The sequence below is a fragment of the Salmo trutta genome, chromosome 16 (assembly GCF_901001165.1).
Source record: "Salmo trutta chromosome 16, fSalTru1.1, whole genome shotgun sequence".
Lineage (NCBI taxonomy): Eukaryota > Metazoa > Chordata > Actinopteri > Salmoniformes > Salmonidae > Salmo > Salmo trutta.
The window spans coordinates 54,716,958-54,744,100 of record NC_042972.1 but is presented as its reverse complement, the minus strand read 5'-3'; the positions used below and the strand labels follow the sequence as shown (position 1 = coordinate 54,744,100).

General features: G+C 43.7%; 1 protein-coding gene across 3 annotated transcripts in view; it reads right to left on the bottom strand.

Moving 5' to 3' along the window:
* Positions 1-27,143, bottom strand: part of LOC115151054 (copine-5) — a 205,996-nt gene that overhangs the window by 27,311 nt on the left and 151,542 nt on the right. For all 3 annotated transcript variants that reach the window (XM_029694996.1, XM_029694994.1, XM_029694995.1), the window contains 6 exons: positions 24,699-24,802; positions 22,602-22,706; positions 10,167-10,208; positions 9,249-9,324; positions 4,462-4,515; positions 3,139-3,200 (listed from right to left, as the gene is read on the bottom strand). In XM_029694996.1, coding sequence (XP_029550856.1) covers positions 3,139-3,200; positions 4,462-4,515; positions 9,249-9,324; positions 10,167-10,208; positions 22,602-22,706; positions 24,699-24,802 — 443 coding nt within the window. The remainder of the gene's footprint in view (positions 1-3,138; positions 3,201-4,461; positions 4,516-9,248; positions 9,325-10,166; positions 10,209-22,601; positions 22,707-24,698; positions 24,803-27,143) is intronic.

Genomic DNA, 27,143 nt, shown 5'->3' with positions numbered 1-27,143 from the left:
CCTCTCAGTCTCTTTTCATAAAAGTGACCCCATGTCCAGTAAGAAGCTCTGGCATCGGGGTTAACATAGAGATCTACACCCTTTCTTCCTGCCTGACTGACTAACTGTGCATACGACCTTGCCGTCCATTCTTCAGTCTGTATCCTCTGTAACATACAATACATTTGCATTCAGTGCGACCATTCCTTGGAGTGTTCTCTTAACAACGTAGAGAGGTAGCCAGGGTGCTGTGTGTGTGTGGATGTGTTCCTAAGTACTGTTTGAGGGGTTTTCAAACTATTCCCAGTAGTTGCACTAGACTGGCTGCTTCTGCTGCAACTTCTTCTTTTGATTGGAGCTGGCACTTAATCAATTTACTGTCAGCATCTCCTTCGCACACAACACCCACTACCAATATCCTCGACCACTCCGCAGTTTACAGGCTCACTTGCTGACACACAAACTTTTTGTTGTTGCTGTATTTTCTCTTTATTGAAATAGAATGTCACGAATGAAAGGGTTGCGGCAAGGGGGAAGATAAATACACACACGAAGGCGCAGGTGGGGTTTGAACCCATGCCCACAAGGGCGACGTGTGGTCCCGAGTCAGCCGCGCTACCACTAGACTCTGGATGATATTTCAAAATGAATTATAAAACCCATTTCTGACACATTGCCCTGCCCAGTCAGTATAGATCCAGGTCAATATTCAATGCACTTTGCTCAATCTATAGTCCTTCCTTTCAGTCGCCCTGAATTTACCCCAACCTTTTTTCCCCTTTTCCCATTCCTTCCCAGTCATCTCATATATCAACATTTTTCTCCTCTCTGTCAAGATGTGGCTGATGTAGTTTAAACCATTTCCCTCCTAAGAGGAGGCGTATACCATAACCAGAAAGTGAGAGATATACAGTAGGGCCATTTATGCTCTCACCTCATTACCCCCCTGTCCTTTATTGTGATCCTGAATGGAACGGGCAATTGCAGTTGATGTGAATGAATAAATGAATAAATGAATGAATGAGAGAACACATGTTTCCCATGCCAATAAAAGCCCTTTGAATTGAATTGTTTGAGAGAGAGGGAGAGAGAGATAACCTTTTTATGAAGTTATTAAGGGCTTTTTATTCCAAGTGTCTGCGTTGGCTTGATGGTCCTAAATGGTCACTGATTGTCCTAAGTGGTTTTTAGAGGATTGGTCATAGCCAGGGGGAACATTCTGATCTCTCCGATGAAGACCTCAATAGACATTAGCTTTCAATAAGTCTCATTTTCATCAGCTAAATATCTTTTCATAGATAGTTGGTTTTTCCTAGACGCATCCTGTTATTCGTCCTTGCATTTGTCTCAACTTCCATTCCCCAGAGAATAGAGGTCAGATAATGTTTTATCTTGTAGAGTAGAAGTGTCATTACTCTTGTTAGAGCCCTCCAGCTGGGGGGGGGGGGCTACCGACTGTCAACACACCAAAGCTGAAGGGCGTCAGTGAGCGCTGTCGCAGTTGTCAAATCGGCTACATCTGAAAAGCCCTGAAACCTCCGAAATGTCACCTCTCTCCTTTGTGACGGATGTTGTGATCAAAGCATTGTCCTCGATGACTTAAAGGGACACTTCACCACCATAATGAAGTCGATACCGCCAACGTGTGTGGCCATCTGTTATTTAGAAATCAGGCTCTTTAGATATGGGATTTATGCCAGGCTGTGTATCGCTATAAGGATGTTATTTGTGGGATATGAATATCCACTTACTGTACATATGTATGTATGTACAGTATATATGGCCTAGAATGTATGTCTTAAAGACAGGAAATCATTCACGCATGGAATAATTCCCCGTCAGGGATAAGCGCTGAGAGATGTAAGATGCTATGGATGTGCATAAAAGTACACTACATAACCAAAAGTATGTGGGCACCTGCTCGTCGAACATCGGATTTCAAAATCACGGGCATTCATATGGAGTTGGTCCCCCCCCTTTGCTGTTATAATAGCCTCCACTCTTCTGGGAAGGCTTTCCACTGGATGGTGGAACGTTGCTGAGGGACTTGCTACCATTCAGCCACAAGTGCATTAGTGAGGTCGGGCACTGATGCTGGGCGATTAGGTCTAGCTCGCAGTCGGCGTTCTCAACAAACCATTTCTGTATGGACCTCGCTTTGTGCATGGGAGCACTGTCATGCTGAAACAGGAAAGGGCCTTCCCAAAACTGTTGCCACAAAGTTGTAAGCACAAAATCGTCTAGAGTCATTATACGCTGTAGTGTTAAGATTTCCCTTCACTGGAACTAAGGGGCCTAGCCCAAACCATGAAAAACAGCCCCAGACCATTATACCTCCTCCACCAAATTTTACAGTTGACACTATGCATTCGGGCAGGTAGCGTTCTCCTGGCATCCGCCAAACCCAGATTCGTCTGTCGGACTGTCGTCTGTCGGACACTCCAGAGAACGCGTTTCCACTGCTCCAGAGTCCAATGGTGGAGAGTTTTACACCACCAGCCGATGCTTGGCATTGCACATGGTGATCTTAGGCTTGTGTGCGGCTGCTCATCCATGGAAACCCATTTCATGAAGCTCCCAACTAATAGTTATTGTGCTGACGTTGCGTCCAGGGGCAGTTTGGAACTCGGTAGTGAGTGTTGCAGCCGAGGACAGACGATTTATATGCACTACGCGCTTCAGCATTCGGTGGTCCTGTTCTGTGAGTTTGTGAGGCCTACCACTTCACGGCTGAGCCATTGTTGTTCCTGGACGTTTCCACTTCACAATAACAGCACTTACATTTGACCAGGGCAGCTCTAGCAGGGCAGTATTTGACAAACTAACTGGAAAGGTGGCATCCTATGACGGTGCCACATTGAAAGTCACTGAACTCTTCAGTAAGGCCATTCTACTGCCAATGTTTGTCTATGGAGATTGCATGGCCGTGTGCTCGATTGCATAATCAATTCAAATGTTATTGGTCACATACATATGGTTAGCAGATGTTAAGACGAGTGTAGCGAAATGCTTGTATACACCTGTCAGCAACGGGTGTGGCTGAAATAGCCGAATCCACAAATTTGAAGGGGTGTCCACATACTTTTGTATATATTGTGTATATCACAGAGTGTGTGTGTGTTGTATGTCGTGTGTGTGTTCCCTTCTCCTCCCACTCACCCTCCCTTGATGTAATCCAGGAAGGTGCACTCTGATTCCACTGAAAAGGAAAGGAGGGTCACCTGGGAGAGAAAGCACAAACAGAAACATGAGACCTCAGTACCCATTCACATCCAGACCTCTCAACACACACACACACACACACACACACACACACACACACACACACACACACACACCCTAGTCCCCACATAGACCAGCAGCATATGTTGACTCAGACGGAGCCACGCTCTCCAATAGCACATCACCCTCCTCATCCTGAAATAAGACGTGGGATGTGGCGGGATGCAGCCTACTCTCATCACAGACACATACTGTAGATGATTGATGAGTTCATTACTACACTCTATGAAACCACGGGGGAGAGGGGAGAAAGAGAGGAAGCGAGAGACAGATAGAACAACATTAAGCGAGAGAGAGAGAGAGAGGAAGGGATGCGTATGTACAGCTCCATCTGGGTTTATGATAGGGAGAGGGTGAGAGAGAGAGAGAGAGAGAGAGAGAGAGAGAGAGAGAGAGAGAGAGAGAGAGAGAGAGAGAGAGAGAGAGAGAGAAAGAGAGAGAGAGAGAGAGAGAGAGAGAGAGAGAGAGCAGCTGGGAACGTGGGATCTGGGCCCTGTAATCAGTCTTCGTAGCGAGCCAATATCACATTAGCCCGCCGCGTGCTATGAGATGCTAACTCCACTACTCCCACTCTCTGATCTCTCCTGGGGGGGTGAGGGGAGACTTTCATATTCTTCCTTCCTTCCTTCCTTTCTTCCTCTCTTCCCCTCCTTCCTCCCACGTTTCTCTGCTGTTGTCATTGTTCAAGAACCTCTCTCACCCTCTCTCGTTCGATCGCTTCGCTAACTTTGCATTACCTACTCACCCCTCCTCCCTCAACTTCCTCCCTCCATCTGTCAATGTTGCGAAACAACGTACAGTACACTAGCTAGTTAGCTGGCTCTAAGAGCTCACAGCTCTGCTCTGTGTGTTTCTCTGACAGAGACGGGCACTATTGTCTAATGTCTTTAGACAGCTGAAGCGGACAGAAATGTGTGTTCTTCATCTTTCACAAGTTTTAATTAGCAGGAAGGCGAGAGAAGAGGAGATACCAGTTAATGAGCAAAACCTGCATTGACAATCACAGTCTATGGTTGGTAGCACTGCTCCTTTCAACAGAGCCCAGATAACCATCAGAGAAAACCATCATAATTACCAGGAGAAGAAGTGCAGAGGAGGCGAGTGAGGGGTGAGCGAGAGAGAGAAGGGGGAGGGATGGATGGATAGTAGCGAAGGATGACAGCAACGTTCTAACGCTCATAATGTGTAGGCTATAATCACCGTTCCAGAATTCCCATATTTCTTTTTCTTCATTTTCTTTTTGATATTCACCACCTAAGACAAGAAACGAAATGACCAAATTAGAGAGAAAGAACAAGCAATTATGTTACGTTTAGGAGAGATTTAGAGGATGGTGGACATGGTGGGAATTCTCCTCACAGCAGGGGGCTTTTAGGAAGGAAAAAAACAAGTAATAATTATGTAAGAAAGGAGGCAGCGATGAGACGTGTAGTACCATACATCTCCTGTAGGGGAAAGGCTGTTTCTCTGAAAGAGAGAGAGAGGGTGTGATACAGGTTTCATGTTTCATTAGTCAACTGTAAAATGTATACGTATTGTATTTTTCCAAGAAGCCTCTTTGTCTAATTCTCTCAATCCATTTTCTCTATCTCTCTGCTCCCCCCTTTCTCTCTCTCTCTCCTATCTCTTTTCCCCCATCTCTCTCTCTCCTATCTCTTTTCCCCATCTCTCTCTCTCTCTCTCTCTCTCTCCCCATCTCTCTCTCTCTCTCTCCCAATCTCCCTCTCACCATCTCTCTCCTCTCCCTCTCCCCCTCTCTCTTTCCCCCATCTCTCTCTCTCTCCCCATCTCTCTCTCTCTCTCTCTCTCTCTCTCTCTCTCTCTCTCCACCCCCCCCTCCCTGCATCCCCCGCCCCACCCTCTCGCTCCGTCTGTTCTCTGTCCATCTCTGTTCCTCCCTAATTAAGTTCTGTAACCAACATAATGAGAGGGTGTGTAGGAGGGAGGGACACCATAGAGAGGCATTCTAATGGATAGAAGCATTACCTAGGTTCAAATACTATTTGAAATCATTTCAAATACTTCAGCTGGGTTTGATTGAGCATGCCTGGTACAACGGAACCAATAGAATAATTGCAAAAGTCAAAACCCCGCCCATCTGGCACTCCAGGCAGACTAGAGGAAACGTTTGAAGTATTTCAAATGATTTCAAAAGTATCTGAACCCAGGTCTGACTGATGGAAGGCATGACTGGAAGATGGGGCTGGAGAGAGGGCCAAATACACACTATTGACAGGCTGGATGTGGGAGGAAGACTGATGGTAGGGAACTGACTGTCGGTGCATGAACAAACAGAGGAGAGGCACGCATACTGCATGTCTAACAGAGGGGTAATGGAGATGGTTCGGTGAACCATACTTGAGTGATGTGTAACCGTGACTGAGAACTGAGGACTCGCATTAGCTCCCCATTGCAAGAAGCAAGAGGTTTTATCTAGAAGTAGGTTTACTGTAATCTGAGTCAGGGAAACTAGCCCTAAATTATATCAAACCACTGGTCCAAGACAACATTAGTCCTTTTACAATTAGGGAGAGAGAATGATGAGCAGGAGATTCACTGGAGGTTTCGGTGCCAAAGTAAGAATCAAAGTCTAAAGAAAAAACCCTCTCTCGTTTGTGCTACCAAAGACAAAACCTGCCTGGTCTCATTAAGGTCCCCTGTAGCGCCAAGGGGCCTGGAAGTGACAGACAGTGACAGGCCCTAATCTAATCTAGGGAAGACAATCTGGTTGACACGCAGACAGCAAAGAGACCTGCTGATGCTGAAACTAAAGGACCTTTCTGTCACTGTTCCTGTCCCTCTGCCAGGTAATACTAATGGTGAACACCATGTGTAGAAACAAGGTGACATCTAAAAGATGGGCCGGCGAGTGTGTGTGTGTGTGTGTGTGTGTGTGTGTGTGTGTGTGTGTGTGTGTGTGTGTGTGTGTGTGCCCTGTGTCAGCAAATCTCTCTGTTTACATTGCCAAAGCAAGTGAAATAGATCATAAACAAAGGTGAAATAAACAATCAGAAATTAACAGTAAACCTTAAACTCACAAAAGTTTCAGAAGAATAGAGATATTTCAAATGTTTTATTATGGTTATGTACAGTATTCTAACAATGCGCAAATAGTTGAAGTACAGAGGGGAAAATAAATGAACATAAATATGGGTTGTATTTACAATGGTGCTTGTGCTTCACTGGATATGTTTTAGATTTCTTTGTGGGTCTGCGTAATCTGAGGGAAATAAACTCAGAAAAACAAAAAAAACGGTCCTTTCTCAGGACCCTGTCTTTCAGAGATAATTCGTAAAACCCAAATAACTTCACAGATCTTCATTGTAAAAGGTTTAAACACTGTTTCCCATGCTTGTTCAATGACAGACAGCTGGACAGGACAGACAGCTGATTTTCCTCGCAGTGGCAGACCACGTGTAACAACACCTGCACAGGATCGGTACATCCGAACATCACACCTGCAGGACAGGTACAGGATGGCAACAACAACTGCCCGAGTTACACCAGGAACGCACAATCCCTCCATCAGTGCTCAGACTGTCCGCACTAGGCGGAGAGAGGCTGGACTGAGGGCTTGTAGGCCTGTTGTAAGGCAGGTCCTCACCAGACATCACCAGCAACAATGTCGCCTATGGGCACAACCCACCGTCGCTGGACCAGACAGGACTGGCAAAAAATGCTCTTCACTGACGGGTCGCGGTTTTGTCTCAGCAGGGGTGATGGGCAGATTCACGTTTATCGTCAAAGGAATGAGCGTTACACCGAGGCCTTTACTCTGGAGCGGGATCGATTTGGAGGTGGAGGGTGCGTCATGGTTTGGGGCTGTGTGTCACAGCATCATCAGACTGAGCTTTTTGTCATTGCAGGCAATCTCAACGCTGTGCATTACAATCCCATTGAGCACGTCTGGGACCTTTTGGATCGGAGGGTGAGGGCTAGGGCTATTTCCCACAGAAATGTCCGGGAACTTGCTGGTGCCTTGGTGGAAGAGTGGGGTAACATCTCACAGCAAGAACTGGCCAATCTGGTGCAGTCCATGAGGAGGAGATGCACTGCAGTACTTAATGCAGCTGGTGGCCACACCAGATACTGACTGTTACTTTTGATTTTGACCCCCCCTCCCCCCCTTTGTTCAGGGACACATTATTCCATTTCTGTTAGTCACATGTCTGTGGAACTTGTTCAGTTTATGTCTCAGTTGTTAAATCTTGTTATGCTCATACAAATATTTACACGTTTTAAGTTTGCTGAAAATAAACGCAGTTGACAGTGAGAGGACGTTTCTTTTTTTGCTGAGTTTATGTCTCTCTAATCTGGTCATACTTTTGGCAGGAGGTTAGGAAGCGCAGCTCGGTTTCCACCTAATTTTCTGGGCAGCGTGCACATAGCCTGTCTTCTCTTGAGAGCCAGGTCTGCCTACGGCGGCCACTCTCAATAGCAAGGTTATGCCCACCGAGTCTGTACATAGTCAAAACTTTCCTTAATTTTGGGTCAGTCACAGTGGTCAGGTATTCTGCCACTGTGTACTCTCTGTTTAGGGACAAATAACATTCCAGTTTTGCTCTGTCTTTCCAATGTGTCCAATGTGTCAAGTAATTAAACTCTCTGTAGGTGATGGCTTTGTTATGGAAGGTTTGAGAATTGCTTCCTTTTAGGTGGTTGTAGAATTTAATGGCTCATTTCTGGATTTTGATAATTAGTGGGTATCGTCCTAATTCTGCTCTGCATGCATTATTTGGTGTTTTACGTTGTGCACATTGTACTGTATGTTCCTTTTGATGGCGTAGAAGGCCCTTCTTGCCTTGTCTCACAGATCGTTCACAGTTACCTGTGGTGCTGATGTTGAGGCCGAGGCAGGTATTGTTCTTTGTGTTGTCTAGGGCAACGTCTAGATGGAATTTGTATTTGTGGTCCTGGTAACTGGACCTTTTTAGAACCCCATTATTGTTGTCTTACTGAGATTCACTGTTAAGGCCCAAGTCTGACAGAATCTGTGCAGAAGATCTAGGTGCTACTGTAGGCCCTCCTTGGTTGGGGACAGAAGCACGCACACACACACACACACACACACACACACACACACACACACACACACACACACACACACACACACACACACACACACACACACAGTCTTAAACAAAGGGAATTATGAATGCATGGAATAAATCTCTGCTGACGTTATACGATGCGGAGATGGTTTCTCTATAATTCTGACAGAACAAAACTGTGTGTGTGTGTGTGTGTTTGCATGTGTGCATTCATGTGTGTGTCGGTAGGGACCAGAGGGATCAGAGAGGAGCATTCATTAGTTCTACTGGAAAATAAACACATAAACAAGAATAGAGCAGGGTGAACGAGGGGGAGGACAGGGAGGAGGTGTGTGTGTGTGGGGGGGGTGATGGAGGAGAGTTGTGATGCAGTAAGGTTATTGAAATATTTGTAACGCTGTCTTTGAACCACCTGCATGTCATGCATAGAGTCCCTTCAAATACACGTGTTAGGTATTAGAGGACTTTCCAGAGGCATTCCTAACGCAACAGTCATAGGATAAGGTAAGACTTTCTAAACACATTCCTAATTGCTCAAGAACTCTAATGCTTGAGGACAACAGTAACATTGGTTTCCCAGTCAATTAGCCATTGATTTAGACCAGAGGCGTAAAGAAAAGGCAGCATGGATGAAAACAACAGACACTTCATCTGTGATCCTGGAGGACTGAAGTTGTGGAGTTTTAGTTTGCATCCCAAATGGCACCCTGTTCCCTATTTAGTGCACCACTTTAATCCTACGGGCCCTGGTTAAAAACGGTGCACTATAGGGAATAGGGTGTCATTAGTTATCACCCGACCTTGCCTAGGTCCCCCTTGCAAAAGAGGACATCAAGGGTATGATTCTTGTTAAATAAATACATTTGGGACGCAGCCCTAAACTTTAGGACCCCCTAACAGAAGCTCTCTGATGAAATAAATGAAAGAAAAGCTCACCTCATAGACATTGAACTGGCTCTGGCCTCGGGCCAGCTCCCGGTAACTAGTGGTGAACTCCCCTATGAAGTCATGGCTGACAGAGAGAGGAGAGAGGAGAAAAGACAGGAGAGAGAAGGTGGAGGGAGGACGGGGAGAAGCCGGAAGACATCCGTAATTCCGATAACATAAATCGGCACGACTTTGTTTCACCATTCATTTAGGTTTGAGCTAGTGAAAGTTATAGGATAAACATGGCTATATTACATTCAGGTTCCTCTGGACCGATAATAAACTACTAGTGAAACATACACTGAGTGCACATAACATTAGGAACACCCGCTCTTTCCATGACATAGACTGACCAGGTGAATCCAGGTGAAAGCTATGATCCCTCATTGATGTCACTTGCTAAATACAATTCAATCAGTGTAGATGAAGGGGAGGAGACGGGTTAAAGAAGGATTTCTAAGCCGTGAGACATGGATTGTGTATTTGTGCCATTCAGAGGGTGACAAAAAAATTATGTGCCTTCGAATGGGGTATGATAGTACGTGCCAGGGGCACCGGTTTGTGTCAAGAACTGCAACGCTGCTGGGTTTTTCACGCTCAACAGTTTCCGTGTGTATCAAGAATGGTCCACCACCCAAAGGACATCCAGCCAACTTGACACAACTATGGGAAGCATTGGAGTCAACATGGGCCAGCGTCCCTGTGGAACACTTCCGACACCTTGTAGAGGCCATGCCCCAATGAATTTAAGCTTTTCTGAGGGCGAAAGAGGGGGTGCAACTCAATATTAGGAAGCTGTTCAGTGTATTACAATGACTACTAAAGACAAAATAAATGTTGTGAATCCATGAGAACACATATTGATTACAAACCGTTGACTTAAAACTCCCTCTCCTCCTAATCCATCCGACCATCATCTGCACTCACCTGCCATCTCGGTCCCAGTCATAGACCTCGATCTTGATCGTTCTGGAACGACAGAAAACACACACCAACAGTCGGATGTTACCGAAGCATCCTTTGCTCAAGGTTGTCATAGACCAGAGAGTCAAACATGTGGCTTCACTTTACAGACTGATAAATGAATATCTGCATTGTGAAAACACACCCATTACAGATGTTAGGCAATCTACAGCACCTATCTATGGCTCATGGGTGTAACACAAAAGAGACATGGTAGAAATATAACAATGAATCACCATCTGTCCATTGTTATAAGTAATACACAGAGCTATTGTAGGCTATTTAACTTTGGCTGTTGGTCATTATTTATGAAGTAATTAGTGTAGTGGAATGTCTTGCTTGAGTGGTCAGATACGCTTTAGAAGATGGGTGTCCTAAGAACCTTGTAGAAAACACAAATGCACGCACACAAACACACATTCTGAGTAATTGGGTTCAAGCTGCTTAAGATTGCCGCTGTGGATTGACTCATCAGTCAAAGCTGAAAAGAGGAACATGTCCTGAGGCAGGTGTCGTGATTGTGCGTGCGTGTGTTTGTTCTGCACTGCTTTAAACAAACATCAAACAAGACAGAGAGGAATGATCATTACAGACTTTTCTTAAAGGTCCAATGCAACTGTTTTTGATCTCAATATCAAATCATGTCTGGGTAAGAATGAACCTTACTGTGATTGTTTTCAATTAAAATGGTCAAAAAGAAACAAAAATAGCTTCTTAGCAAAGAGAAATGTCTCAAGCAAGAATTTTGATAGGACTGTCTGGGAGTGGTCTGTGTAGGGAGGGGGAAACTGAAAACTAGCTGTTATTGGCAGAGATGTTTGGAACGCTCTTTCTTATTTGTCTATTAACTAATTTAGCGTTTGGTGATGTCACCAGGCAGGCCAAAAAAACATCCCACCAAAACAGGCTGAAATGTCAGCGGATATTTTCAAACAGCTCTAACGCTAAAAGGGCATTATCATAATCATACTTTTTACAGTATTATTCCAACCTCATAGTGAGTATGAGAATATATACTGTATAAAACACAGGAAATCACATTTTTGACTGCAATAACATTTACATTTTAGTCATTTAGCAGACTGAGCACCTGCTCTTATCCAGAGCAACTTACTGTAGTGAGAGAATACACATTTGTACTTTTTTTTCAATCTAGTCCCCATGGGAATGGAACCCACAACCCTGGCGATGCAAGCGCCATGCTCTACCAACTAAGCCGCACGCACGCACATCAGGTTGTCTAAGCACCTGCCCTTTTACCCTCCTATGAGAAAAGTGCCCTTTCAGATAGTTTTTTTTTGTTGTTGAATGATTCAACTTTTATTTCACTTGTAGTCTATTTTCTCTCTTATTATTTAAATGAATTGCAAACTAGCTTATTTCTCATTTTTGAATCTTGTAAGATTCTGCCCTCACACGAGCACGCACTGCACTCGACCTGCTGGCAGAAGCTACCTTTGCCGAATGGTAGTGTAGTAGTGGCTCCCTTTTGAGTTGCATGTGTCATCTCACAGTCAGGAACATATGAAAGGCTTCAACTGGACTGTTTCTTAGTAGGCCTTAAAGCAAGATGCCAGCAGCAGAACAAACGCCAATCACCGGTAAATACTAGTTCGATTGCTTCAACAGCATAGCTAACTAGCTGATTTACATAATATACATTCACCATGATAAATTGATAGCCCACCCCTCTTTGCTGGCTCTCTGAGCAGTAGGCTAAACATCTTGCTTACAGTGGGGTGAGTGTGATTTTGCAGAAAATAAAGGCCTCCAAATGTCTGTGTACGGCCCTGCCTCACCTCACCAACAAGGTCATTAGTTAGTTTTCACTTAGGCTTTTCAAGCCCCTAATAAACAAACAAGCCTCCTTGACAATAACAGTCAGGAAGCCAGGTCTCTGCAGCTCCATGCTGTGTAATTTCAAGGCTTGGTGATTTTCCCGTTTCACTCCTAAACAGACAACAGCAGCATTCATTACTCACAATTCCTAGGAAAAAACAACAACATAATGATCATATTAAAGAGAGGGAAACAAGAGATTCTACTTTTCATAATAAACTGACAGACTATGAAAGGGGCAAGTCGTGAGGATTTTATACTTTATTTAACCAGATGAGTCCCATTGCGATGATAATCTATTTTTCAAGGGAGCAGCAGAAAGATGATTTCTCTAGTCCACTGAAATATCTATCTGTCAACATACAGTATCAAATCAAATTGATTTATAAAGCCCTTCTTACATCAGCTGATATCTCAAAGTGCTGTACATAAACCCAGCCTAAAACCCCAAACAGCAAGCAATGCAGGTGTAGAAGCACGGTGGCTAGTAAAAACTCCCTAGAAAGGCCAAAACCTAGGAAGAAACCTAGAGAGGAGCCAGGCTATGAGGGGTGGCCAGTCCTCTTCTGGCTGTGCCGGGTGATTATAACAGAACATGACCAAGATGTTCAGATGTTCATAGATGACCAGCAGGGTCAAATAATAATAATCACAGTAGTTGTCGAGGGTGCAACAGGTCAGCACCTCAGGAGTAAATGTCAGTTGGCTTTTCATAGCCGATCATTCAGAGTATCTCTACCACTCCTGCTGTCTCTAGAGAGTTGAAAACAGCAGGTCTGGGACAGGTAACACATCCGGTGAACAGGTCAGAACTGGAGCAGCAGCACGGCCAGTTAAACGTTTGGACACAACTACAGTACTCATTCAAAGGTTTTTCTTTATTTGTACAACATTGTAGAATAATAATGAAGACATAACTATGAAATAACACATATGGAATCATGCAGTAACCAAAAAGGGGTTAAACAAATGAAAATACATTTTAGATTTGAGATTTTTCAAAGTAGCCACCATTTACTTTGATGACAGCTTTGCACACGCTTGGCATTCCAGCTTCACCTGGAATGCTTTTCCAAGTCTTGAAGGAGTTTCCACATATGCTGAGCACTTTCTGACTGCTTTTCCTTCACTCTGCGGTCTAACTCATCCCAAACCATCTCAATTGGGTTGAGGCCGGGTGATTGTGGAGGCCAGGCCATCTGATGCAGGACTCCATCACTCTCCTTCTTGGTCAAATAGCCCATACACAGCCTTGGAGGTGAGTTGGGTCATTGTCCACTAAGCGCAAACCAGATGGGTTGTCGTATTTCTGCAGAATACTGTGGTAACCATGCTGGTTAAGTGTGCCTTCAATTCTAAATAAATGACCGACAGTGTCACCAGCAAAGCACCCCCACGCCATCACACCTCCTCCTCCATGCTTCACGTTGGGAACCACACATGCGGAGCTCATCCGTTCACCTACTCTGTGTCTCACAGACATGGTGGTTGGAACCAAAAATCTCAAATTTGGACTCATCAGACCAAAGGACAGATTTCCACAGGTCTAATGTCCATTGCTCGTGTTTCTTGGCCCAAGTAAGTCTCTTCTTCTTATAGGTGTCCTTTAGTAGTGGTTTCTTTGAAGCTATTCGACCACGAAGGCCTGATTCACGCAGTCTCCTCTAAACAGTTGATGTTGAGATTTGTCTGTTACTTGAACTCTGTGAAGCATTTATTTGAACTGCAATATCTGAGGTGTAGTTAACTCTAATGAACTTATCCTCTGCAGCAGAGGTAACTCTGGGTCTTCTTTTCCTGTGGTGGTCCTCATGAGAGCCAGTTTCATCATAGCGCTTGATGGTTTTTGCGACTGCATTTGAAGAAACGTTAAAAGTTCTTGAAATTTTCCGAATTGACTGACCTTCATGTCTTAAAGTAATGACGGACTGTCGTATCTCTTTGCTTATTTGAGCTGTTCTTGCCATAATACGGACTTGGTCTTTTACAAAATAGGGCTATCTTCTGTATACCAACCCTACCTTGTCACAACACAACTGATTGGCTCAAATGCATTAACAAGGAAAGAAATTCCACAAATGAACTTTTAACAAGGCACACCTGTTAATTTAAATGCATTCATGGTGCTGGTTGAGAGGATGCCAAGAGTGTGCAAGGCTGTCATCAAGGCAAATGGTGGCTACTTTGAAGAATCTCAAATATAAAATATATTTTGATTTGCTTAACACTTTTTTGCTTACTACATGATTCCATGTGTTATTTCATAATTTTGATGTCTTCACTATTATTCTACAATGTAGAAAACAGTAAAAATAAGGAAAAACCCTGGAATGAGCAGGTGTGTCTAAACTTTTGACTGGTACTGTACACCTAATCCAACACTCTCCACAAGCATGTGTAATGGATTTGAAAAATGTAAATATATTTTCACCTTATTTTAATACATTTTCATCTATGACTGTTAGGAACTCTAAGATAAAGTTTCACACTGGCATGGTTGCAAGAAATGTTGTATCGGTAGAATCAGAGCCTATGGCTTGTTGCTGATATTTTCAAAAGAGGAAGGATCAACTTACATCTATGAGAAGGAAAAATTCGGAGCTACACCGCAGCGAATGATAATTTGCTCAGGTTAAAAATACCTGCCGTCACATTTCCCCAAAAGCAGATGACAAATCGATGATGGGGATGACAAACGCGATGCCGTTGAGAGTTTTTTTTTTGCAGACTTATAAAACTTTAGAAGCATCGCTTCATCCTTCTCTCGGTTTAATCTTTCTCTCTCCTTTCCTCGTCTCGCCCCGCTCCCCTTTCTCCCCCAGCCCCCACTAAACACAGATTAGATTCTAACTAAGGGACATCAGAGCCAAAGAGTGGCACAGCTAAAATACTTCCCTCTCCGTCTTTCTTTCTCTCCCTCCCCCTTCCCTCCCTTCCTCTGCCTACTCTCCCCATTTCCACATCAACCCACTATAAAATGTTAGACATCAGAGATGTTTTCTGCCGCTAAGAAAAATAACCACATCTAACATATTACCTCCCTCCCTCGCTCCCTGCATCTCTCTCCCCCCTCCTCTCTTCTACCTGTAGTGGCAGTATCTTCAAGGTTGTGAGCCTTTTCCCCAGAGGATCTATCAACTAAGAAGTGTGTGTGTGTGTGTGTGTGTGTGTGTGTGTGTTTATACAACGGGTTAGTCTAATCCTGAATGCTGATTGGTTAAAACGGCATTCCAACAGGTGTCTATTCCACAAGTTACCACCGACTAAATATATGACGTTAAAATGCCTATTTCATACTCAACAGTTTTAAGAAAAATAAGTGTTAAGTAAAAAATAGATAAGTAAAAAAATGTAAATAACAAATAATTAAAGAGCAGCAGTAAAATAACAGTAGCGAGGTAATTGAGGTAATATGTACATGTAGGTAGAGTTAAAGTGACTATGAATTGATAATAAACAGAGTAGCAGCAGCGTAAAAGAGGGTGGGGGGGACAATGCAAATAGTCTGGATAGTCATTTGATTAGCTGTTCAGGAGTCTTATGGCTTGGGGGTAGAGGCTGTTAAGCCTTTTGGACCTAGACTTGGCGCTCCGGTATCGCTTTCCGTGCGGTAGCAAAGAGAACAGTCTATGACTAGGGTGGATTTGACCATTTTTAGGGCCTTCCTCTGACACCGCCTGGTATAGAGGTCCTGGATGGCAGTTCAATCTGACTGCGCAATCCACTGTCTCATCATCCCAGCCAGGCACTTTAAAAAATGTATCTCCAATATAAAAAGCATCTAGACATTATCTCACATTTCTTTTAGACTAACATTTAGTTTTCAACAGAGGAGAGTTGTATAAACCTTGCTGTCTGTCTCTCTGACATTTGCCACATTGTTTGAATATTCAAATTCGATCTCCAGCTGTCCCATAGTAATGAACGTGTCGGGAGTCGGGACGAGACAGACAGGCAACGTTTCTCAGCTAGTCGAAACCATGAATCAGCTAGCATAATTTTTATGGCTATATATACAAAGAAATGTAAATTGAAAAAAGGTAAAACAAAACAAAGTGCAGCTTGTTTGCAGTGTTTCCAGCTTCAGTTTGAAGTGATTGTGTTAGCTGTGTTGTTGGCTAGCTCCTCTGAACAGTGTCCTGACGAGAGAGCATATTTTCTATACCAGGCGAAATCGCGCCTCATTAGCTCATTGTTATGGATGTATCCCAAAAAAATTTAACTTGAAAACAGCTTAAACAAATGCCAAATGCAGCTACTTCGCTGTTATTCTGGCTGCACTTTTAATGTGACTATAAGTTAGCCGTAGTTGGCTAGGTAGCAAGCAAGGGATAAGAACGTTGCCAGCCAGTATGACAATGGAACATTTAGAACGAATGACTGGTTGATGATGATTCAGATCCTACATACATTTGTTAATAGTAACTTCTCCTAAATCAGCTGACCCAGTGTTTTATTTAAATTTAAAAAAAAAAAAAAAAGGATTGAAAAAGAACAACTATATAAAACAAAAACAAAACAGATTTAATGTTTTTTTTCTCCAAAAGGCACAGAAGTGAAAGTGTTTTGTCACCAGCCCTGAAACAAAACACTGTCCTATAATATATGAAGTCCTTTATGAATGTGCTTTACGAATGTGGTTTGTAATGGTTGTTTTGACAAGTCGTGACAAGTTTTTAATTGATGCTGTAAGCAATTAGCATTGGAATAAATAATTTATGCATTGTTGACATGGTTTGCCAGCCCTCGACTTCATCTCGGGCCTAACAACACCCGTGCCAATATATCCTTCAAACACCGGCTTCTCGTGCATTATCACTTATGCGTGTGTGTGTGTGCATGCGTGTGTGTGTGTTGTGTCGGAGAGGAACATGAAAGACACCATGCCCTGCAGGCCCTATCAGTCATCCTCTCTTTGACTGTCCCCCAAGCAGTAACAGGTCTGTACACTCAGAAAAAAAGGTTCTAAAAGGGTTCTGCGGCTGTCCCCATTAGGAGAACCCTTATTGGTTTCAGGTAGAACCCTTTTGGGATCCAAGTGGAACCAAAAAGGGTTATCCAAAGGATTCTCCTATGGAGACAGCAAAAGAATCCTTATAGATTCTAGACAGCACCTTTTTTTCCAATGAGTGTACTCCAGACCAAACATACACAGTAACAGTAACGCAAGGCAGGATGTCTTCATCTGTTGCTGTCTTGTGAGTCATGTCTTCCCAGTGAAATCATGCTTTAAAAACCCTCATGTTGTCTATCTAATAAACCAATCTTCCAAGTGGAGTTCCTAACCTCATTTAAGATGCTGATTCAAACGGGCATATGTCTCCTTCACTAATAACCTAACACACCCCACAAGAGATCACGAATGAGTACATGAGCTACTAAGCTTGTGAAAAACAACAACACCACTTCAGTCCTAATTTCATGGCTCTGTTTGCGATCTCCGGCCTCGGAAGAAATAGTTTCCTTGACTCGGACAGACTCATATAGACTGCCATGCTAATGAGGAAGACGGTCCTGGGATGGAATGTCCTATGAAGCATATAGGCAGCGTAGGCATGATGGGCAAAATTCACCACATCCCCATTTCCTCTCCTTTCCTCTCATCCCGTCTTCCCAGGACACTCAAGGAGAGGACAGGGTACATCTACATGCTACATTAATAAATGAATCTGTCGGTTGTGTGGTGTCTGACTCTCTGTCTACAAATCACAGCCTGTTGGTACTTGTCATTTACGATATGGATTGATGCTAAACCAGATGAACATAGCCACGAGATATAAACCACACAACATACACATTATGCTGAACACACCACCTACACGTGCATGCATGCACACACACACACACACCCACACAAACCAAGTGTGTAACCGGTTGGCTGTTCTCTGCTCTGGGCTTTGTGATATCTCATGACACATGTAGTGTTTCCAGGTCTACCCCTGTCAGATCCTATTTCACTCACACTGAGGCGGAGTGTGTGTGTGTGTGTACGCGCATGTGTGTTCGTGTGTGTGTGTATGCATGTGTGTGTGCATACACGTGTGTCCGTGCTAAAGTGTGCACGTGCGTACATGCCTGTGTTTGTGCGTGTGTGTATTTTTGTTTTTGTGTCTGTGTGTGTTTGTGTGTTAGAGGCAGAGAGGCATTCTAGGAAAGGCTCTCCTGTAACACATCTCAATCCCCCATGTCTGATTGGTTCTGACAGGGTGATGACCTCACTATGTCTGATATTTGATTTGTCGGCTGACACCCCGACATGTTTACCCACACTCCTTTGGAGCACCCCCGATACATTTATATCTAGACAGAGACAAAGCCTGGGAATGATATTTGGATTTATTTCTGCAGAATTTGGGTGTAGTAATTTGTCACAGAAGGCTAAGCAACTCAGCCTTTTCTGAGAAGGGAGAGAGAAAGGGGGGAAGGAGAGAACGAGAGAGAGAGAGCGAGGGGGAGTGAGAGAAGGCAGGAAGGCAGGCTATAGGGAAATCCTGGTTTGACCTGTACAGAGCAAGTAGCATCCAACATGTATGGTCTTTAAAAAAATAAATCCAGTTTCTCATTTCTCTCTCGCTTTCTTATTCTTCCTCTCTTTCTGTATAGTCGACTCACGTTTAAGTCCTCCTGCTCCCTTTCTTTCTGTCTTCCTCCCTCCCTCCCTCCCTATCTAAACTCCCCTCTCTCTGTTGTTCTTATGTCTTACATAAGCCATATATCTGAAGTGCATTTTGCTATATCACCATCTCATCTCTTAAAGCTAGAATCCAGCCTAGTGGTTAGAGCATTAGACCAGTCTTTCCTTTTTTGGGTTTGTGATTGTCAGGTACCTGGTGACCCACCTGATGGGGGCGGACCTCAACAATATCGTCAAGTGTCAGAAACTGACGGACGACCACGTTTAGTTCCTCATATACCAGATCCTCCGGGGTCTCAAGGTAGGCGTGTGTCTGTGTTTGCGCCTGTGTGTGTGTGTTTTGATAGGTGCAGGTATAGGTTGTCATAGGTACTGTATGCAGTTGTAAATATTTGTCTGTTTTGCAGTATATCCATTCAGCAGACATCATCCACAGAGTAAGTTACATCAAACGTGCAGTATCTGTCAAAAGTTTGGAAACACCTACTCATTCAAGGGTTTTTCTTGATTTTACTATTTTCTACATTGTAAAATAATAGTGAAGACATCAAAACTGTGAAATAACACATGAAATCATGTAGTAACCAAAAAAGTGTTAAATCAAAACATATTTTATATTTTGAGATTCTTCAAAGTAGCCACCCTTTGCCTTCATGACAGCTTTGCACACTTGGCATTCTCTCAACCAGCTTCACCTGGAATGCTTTTTACAACACTTGTTGGCTGCTTTTTGGTTGGAGCGTTGGGCCAGTAACCGAAAGGTTGCTGGATCGAATCCCCGAGCTGACAAGGTAAAAATCTATCATTCTGCCCCTGAGCAAGTCAGTTAACCCAGTGTCCCACAGGCGCCGAAGACGTGGGTGTCGATTAAGGCAGCCACCCGCACCTCTCTGATTCAGAGGGGTTGGGTTAAATGCGGAAGACACATTTCAGTAGGACAACTGAGTAGGTATCCCCCTTTCCCTTAGTTGCTACATTAATTTAACTTCTAAATTAATGATATATACCCATTGATTCTTGAAGAATATAACTTATAGATGACTCATGAGCTCAGTTCAACTGTCGTACCCCATCAGAACCCAAAATATAAGCTTGCTTTACTCAAATGTTTGCAAACAATGTAAATGTAAACAAACACTGTATAGCCTCAAAACTAGAAGTGTGACATCATGGATGAACAGCCCATGTAACCATAGCTCTGTCTATGAATTTTAGAGTGGTTACATTTCTCCAGGACCTCCAGCTTTTAACCTAAACAGAAGTGGGGTATCCGCTTTGTTACTGTTTTAATGAAGGATTCTAGCTTTAAGTGGTCATTGGGCCTATCTTACGGCCTAATGGTCTTAGGGCCTATCATCTCCAGCTTACCGTTTCAGGGGGCTTTATAGTGGTAAGTGGAACCCTGACAGAACGACATGTGGAGATTACCATGTGATTATGTTGACTGTTAACACTATGGCTAAAGGCTTATCCCCGAGACCAGGCCATTCAGGGCAAAAATCACAACCAGACCTCCTCTTTAAACACTGATATCAGCCCAAGAGTCTGCCGTTGTTAAATAAATACTTTAGTAAAGCTTCCTTTTGGTTTAAAATCGTTGACTGCCATTTTGCTTCTTGAAATGCATTTCTTGTCATTTCTGGCTGCACCTCAACTTTGAATCCCTGTCAATCCGCAAACGCAACCCGCTATGGACATAAGAGTGTACATGGCTAAGAGAAACGTACTGGTGATGTTAATTACCTGTCAAAGTTAAAGTGACCAGGAAGTAAGAAGCAGAACGTTTGGAGTAGCGACACACCACTGTGCTTTATACTTAAAAAAACACTTCTACATTTTATATTCCTAAGATACTTACATTTTGTAACTTTAAAACATTTGTTTTAAGCGTTTTATTTCGGGACCACGGTGTTAGTGCTGTTCTTAACACACTGTGTTCGGCTGGGTTATATCAGCTCCTGGAGCTAACATTAGCAGGCTAACTCGATTACATGGCTGTCACTGTCAAAGCTTGTCTCACATCGTGGTTGGTTCTTGTAGATCACTGTTTCTGATCACCGAGTATAAGCACGTCAGACTTTAGTCGTCTCCTCGGTCTACGCTGCTGGCTTAAATCCTGCTGTTCCTCGATGGATTTGGAGATCATTGACAATTTTGACAAATTCTGGGTGAGGCCCAAGTTTTGGATGGCTTGCGTCCAAATAGGAGAGGGGCAAGTGTTCTCTCAGGCCAACATCGAGGAGGCTCTTACAAAACATTGACAAAACAAACAAAAAAAACCGGCTATTTCACATGTTGTCGACATTTGGTGTATAATTTTACTGCAAGGAAATGCTTCATTCTGCAGGAGTTAATATTAAGGCTGTGAGAGGTTATAGACCTACAGTCAGTGTCCAGATTTCAGTTTCCATTTAACCCATCTGAACAATTGGCTACGTTAAAAGAGGATGATAGCAGTATTAGGCACTATACACATCCGACAGTCACAAGACATGAACTTCAAGTAGTCTCATGGCACGTCAAGGGAACAACGTGCCATGAGCCTACTTGAAGTTCATGTCTTGTGACTGTCGGATGTGTATAGTGCCTAATACTGCTATCATCCTCTTTTAACGCTTCACCAAATCTTTCCCAAAAAGGACTTTTACTCTTTACTTTCAACTCTCCATTTCGCAGCTTTTCCCTTATCGAATTACACTCCGACATTGTCCTTTTTGCCTCCATGGATCGACGTTAGCTTTTTCTGCCCGTTCCCAAAAGCATTTGGTGACCCTCTAAAAAGAAATCATACTGGACAGTTGAGGTAATTATGGACAAAGATACCTCTACAATTCCTCCAGAATTAAGATCATGGTCTTCATTAGAAACCAAGTGCCTGGTGGCATTGTGGTTGGATGCCTAAGTCCAATCGACATTAGATGACGCATATAGAAATAAATCTATTTATGAAGAGATAGAATATCATCCCGAATGAGAGAAGAAAAAAAATGCTCTGCCGTTCCCATGTTCAATGCCAGTGCAAAATCAAATATACGTAAACATCGTGCAGAAAGGCCAAGGACTGAAATAGCAGGAGTGGCAACGGGAAAACCCAATACCCATTTTAGTCTGAGCTGGAAGCAGTATCGGATGACCATCCCCACCACGCACCCTTCATTCTGGACAGTGCTGTGGAGGATAGAGATATTGAGCTGCTGAGTGCTTTAGAAACTTTTTTGTAACGTGAAGAATAGTCTAATTCAGTTGCTAGATCAGATTTGAAAATAGTAGGCGACAGTAATATTATAGCCTACAGTGGCTTGTCTATGGAAATGTTATCGAAGTCCACGCTGGCTAGATCTAAAGGTACAGGTGGAAAACTAAGCCTACACATTATACCTCGCCGTACACATGTGCTGTGACTCCATCATAGTCCGTCCCATGATCCCCAATACATTTGTAGTTCAGTATATCTAGATTAATAAAAGTGACAATGTTACTAAATTATCAATGATTTGGAGGAAATCAAACAGTCCTTTTTTTCAGCATGTCACATTTTTGTTGCTTTGGTAAAAACCATTTAGGCCTATAAACCTACTAAATAAGAATCTGACCCCTGAAACACAATGCACTCCTTTTTGATTTTATTATATTCTGTGATTATTTTAGCATTTTCCAGCCAAATCGCTAGCAATAGAGTGCAGAAGAGGCGTAAAGGTGCATAGCTTTCTGTAAGCATGAGCGAGGCCACTTCCACGATTACAAATCATTCGGAATAAAACAATGATCGTGAGCTGATGTAGTCCCAACATGTTCAGTACATACTGTATGAAGGCCTAGATTGCCTGGCAGTGAAGAAGAGTGAGGGCGAGAAGGATCAGTGGGATGAGAGGGTGTGAGGGTGTAAGAGGGGATGAGAGAGGGAGTGAGAGAGGTGAGTTCTATACCTGTCAAAGTCCCCATTGCAGAGTGCTCTGACTGCAATGGTGAATGACTGCCAAACTGGATTCAACGTATTTTTCACCACCTCTGTCTTATGACAGATAGTAAACCTGCAGGAGAGAGTGAGGGGGTAGAGAGAGGAGAGAGAGGAGAGAAAATAGAGAGAGTTGGGCAGGAGTAAAGAAAGGAGACAGGAAAGAAGAGAAGACCAGAGGGGAAGAGAAAGGTAAGTGAAGAGAGACACAGACAAGGACAGAATATATCCGGTTAAAAGACAGACAATTCAGTGTTGAAAACAGCAACTTCATGATAGCATCAGTGTATAATCTTTGTTTACTGACATCGCTGTCCAAACAAAGGTGTGTTTTGGCCTTCACTTTTACAATGACTCTCTCCTCCCTCACACAGGTGTGATACAATTTGCATATTGTTTTGATACTTGAGTGCCTTACCTAATGGGGACCGCACACCAACCCAGTATGTCCACCCACCACAATTCTGTTTGAGCAGATCTAGATTTGCACAATATTGTGTGTTCCCTCTTTTATCCTGAGCTGTGGGATTTACTTAATCTTGCCTCGTTGCCTTCGGTCCTTCGACCATTAGAACAGCATGGTCCATTTAGCAGCATCCGCCAAGTACTCATTTATATGTGTGTTTGTGTGTGTGCCGTGCCGCACACCAATTTGTCCCTCTCCTCTCTCCTACACAGACACTTTTAGCACATCTGTGCTGGCCACTATCCCCTCTTGTCACTTTAAGAAATGCCTGAATGAAGATAAGGGCTAAGAAGTGCAGGCTCTCTAAACCAGCGGCCCTTAAATGGTCTGACATCGCTCGCTGCAAGGGCCTCTGGGACAACAGAGTGCACTCTGGTAGCCTGTTAGGGGATTGGGAGGTGTTGCATAGCGCATTCTCTCTGGGTATGGCTCATGCACACACACACACGTACACACACGCTGGAAGCCTGTTAAGGAATGGGGAGGTGCTGTATGGTCCCTGGTGGGTTTGGCTCAGTCCTGCTGGTGTGTGTTTAATTTATTTATACAAAGACCTGTTCGCCTTCTGTGTGTTCTCTCTAATTGCATTCTCCACCGCAGCAATTCTCCACTGCATAATTTGTCACACTGTAGCGATACAGGAAACCAGTGTAATTGGTAATGGGGTCATTTTAGCAAGACATGGCACCCACCATTGTTCTGAAATAGTTTAGAAACGGATAAGATTAGCATTCCTGCAACATTATTTTGTTGGAATATAATTAGATTTCTGAGAAATTAAGCTAATGGACTTTTAATGTATAGGATTCATAGAATATTCAAGAAATATAGTACCTAACAAATGCTTTTCTAATAATGAGTAAGACATGAGGAATCCAAAGAAATTGTCAAAAGCCTCCCACAGACCTCCCAGACCCCACCCCAATCCCAACCCAACAAAGAGTATACAGTATCAGATCTCTATGTCTGACAAGTAGTTTGGCGCTGCGGCTCGGAGTATTGTTTCTTCATCCTATATAATGTATTCTCAGTGAATTTGATAAAAAAATAAAAAAATAAAAAAATGTGTTCAGAGAATTTTGTCATTAAAGTCATGTTTATGTCCCATCCTTTATGTCCATATCACCAGGTTATGACCACTAGGTGGTGTGGTTCCTGCTATTAGGTGATTTTTATTAATACCCCCCTCAATGTTAAAGGGATAGTTCACTGAAATTACACAATGACATATTGGTTTCCTTACCCTTTAAGCAGTCTATGGACGAGGTACTACAGCAACCCATGTTTTGTTTTTGTTTACCTGGCCACTGTTCCAAATGCTAACTTTTTTGCATTTGTGGCACAAATCCAATGCAAGTCAATGGTAACCTATTAGCATTTTTGCGTTTCATATCCACATTTTCTATAAGTAACATCATTGAGTTACACATTTGTTTTTTGATATTTTGGATGATTTGGACATGAAGCGTGAAAATGCTAACATAGGTACCATAACCAAAGCTTGGGTTGCTGTCATACCTTGTTCATAGACTGCTTACATGGTAAGGAAACAAATCCCTTTAACAGGATCAGGATACAGAATCACAGAACACAGAGCCTTACGTTCCGTCTTCGTTGCTCCTGTAGAACACCATGAAAGGATCTGACTTGCCAAAGAAGTCCTTCTTGTCCAGTTTGTTGGCACAGAACTGCATCGTTGCGCTGTCCTTTGGGGGTGCGGAGAGAGAGAGAGAGCGCGAGAGGGCAGAAAGAGAGGGCAGAAAGAGAGAGAGAGAGGGCAGAAAGAGAGAGAGAGAGAGGGCAGAAAGAGAGAGAGAGAGAGAGAGGGCAGAGAGAGAGAGAGAGGGCAGAGAGAGAGAGAGAAGGCAGAGAGAGAGAGGGCAGAAAGAGAGAGCGAGAGAGAGAGAGGGCAGAAAGAGAGAGCGAGAGAGAGAGGGCAGAAAGAGAGAGAGAGAGGGCAGAAAGAGAGAGAGGGCAGAAAGAGAGAGAGAGAGAAAGGGCAGAAAGAGAGAGAGGGCAGAAAGAGAGAGAGCGAATGAATAGAGAGCAAGAAAGAAAATATCTCAACTTAATGATTCAGTTGATTAATATTGTTGTTTGTGCTTCTTTTCCCTGTTTGTTGTAGTCACTCATCTGTTTCTGTCAAATAAAAGGCAAAATGCATTTTGCATTCTAATCAATTCACCACTACTGCCACAATTACAACCAAGCCACCTCCATCTCAGTGTGTGTGTTTGTGTGTGTCTATGTGTGTGCGTGTGTCCGTGTGCGAGAGCGCACGTGTGCTTGTGTTTCATCTCTTGCAGTAGGATGAATATGAGAGCTCATTAGGGGTACACCGGGAGCTCTTGGGAGAAACAGAGCCACATAAATTCTACAGTAATGATGCCTACACACCAACCCTACTCATCACCATGTTCCAGAGAAGGACTGTGTCTCAGAAGGCACCCTATTCCCTACATAGTGCACAGGGATAGGGTGCCATTTGGGATGCAGACGAGATGATGTTACAACCTCTCACTCCCTGGTGGGGGGGGTGGGGGGGGGGGGGGGGGTGCTCTCCAACCAGTCAGTAATCCCCAGTCGAACCAGAGGAGTAAAACTCCTCAGATCAGACAGTCCCACTAATGTCCTCTCAGACACTGTGCCTGATCGTTGACAGCAGACACTGTGCCTGATCGTTGACCATCACTAATGATGGTCAGACAAATAGCCTCCGCTGCCATAGCACTCTCTCTCCTGCTCTTCCATCGTCGCTGATGTAGACCTATCTGTCAAATTACAAATTCAATTACTACATCACCGAAAAGTTATGAGCTAAAACATTCCAAGACAATGACAATACATTTAAGGAGAAGTTTACATTTATACAACCAAATCTCTATTTTTTGAGAAACTTTCCCCACTCGTGATACACTTCCTCATTGCTCATTCTGCAGTACAGGGGGTGCGGATAAAAACACCAAATAAATATTGCAAAGCTCTCACGGTATAGTGATGTAGGGTCTTTAGATGTTGTACACATTCAATTGTGTCATTCTGAACTTTATCTGCAACGTTACAGTGCATTCGGAAGGTATTTAGACTCCGTGACTTGTTCCACATTGTTACGTCAGCCTTATTCTAAAATTGTTAGTTCCATTCAATCTACAAACAATACCCCATAATGACGAAGCAAAAACAGCTTTTTAGAAATTGAATAACAAACCCCCCCCCCCCCCCCCCGAAAATATCACATTTACATAAGCATTCAGACCCTTTACTCAGTACTTTGTTGAAGCACCTTTGGCAGCGATTACAGCCTTGAGTCTTCTTGGGTATGATGCTACAAGCTTGGCACGCCTGTATTTGGGGAGTTTCTCCCATTCTTCTCTGCAGATCCTCTCAAGGTCTGTCAGGTTTGATGTGGAGCGTCGCTGCATAGCTATTTTCAGGTCTCTCCAGAGATGTTCCATCGGGTTCAAGTTCGGGCTCTGGCTGGGCCACTCAAGGACATTGAGACTTGTCCCAAAGCCACTCCTGCATTATCTTGGCTGTGTTGGTCATTGTCCTGTTGGAAGGTGAATCGTCGCCCCAGTCCGAGGTCCTGAGCGCTCTGGAGCAGGTTGTCATCAAGGATCGCTTTGTACTTTGCTCCATTCATCTTCGCCTTGATCCTGGCTAGTCTCCCAGTCCCTGCAGCTGAAAAACATCCCCACAGCATGATGCTGCCACCACCGTAGGGATGGTGCCAGGTTTTCTCCAGACGTGACGCTTGGTATTCAGGCCAAAGAGTTCCATCTTGGTTTCATCAGACCAGAGAATCTTGTTTCTCAAGGTCTGAGTGTATTTAGGTGCTTTTAGCAAACTCCAAGCAGGCTGTCATGTGCCTTTTACTGAGGAGTGGCTTCCGTCTGGCCACTCTACCATAAAGGCCTGATTGGTGGAGTGCTGCAGAGATGGTTGTCCTTCTGGAAGGTGCTCCCATCTCCACAGAGGAACTCTATAGCTCTGTCAGAGTGACCATCGGGTTCTTGGTCACCTCACAGACCAAGGCCCTTCTCCTAG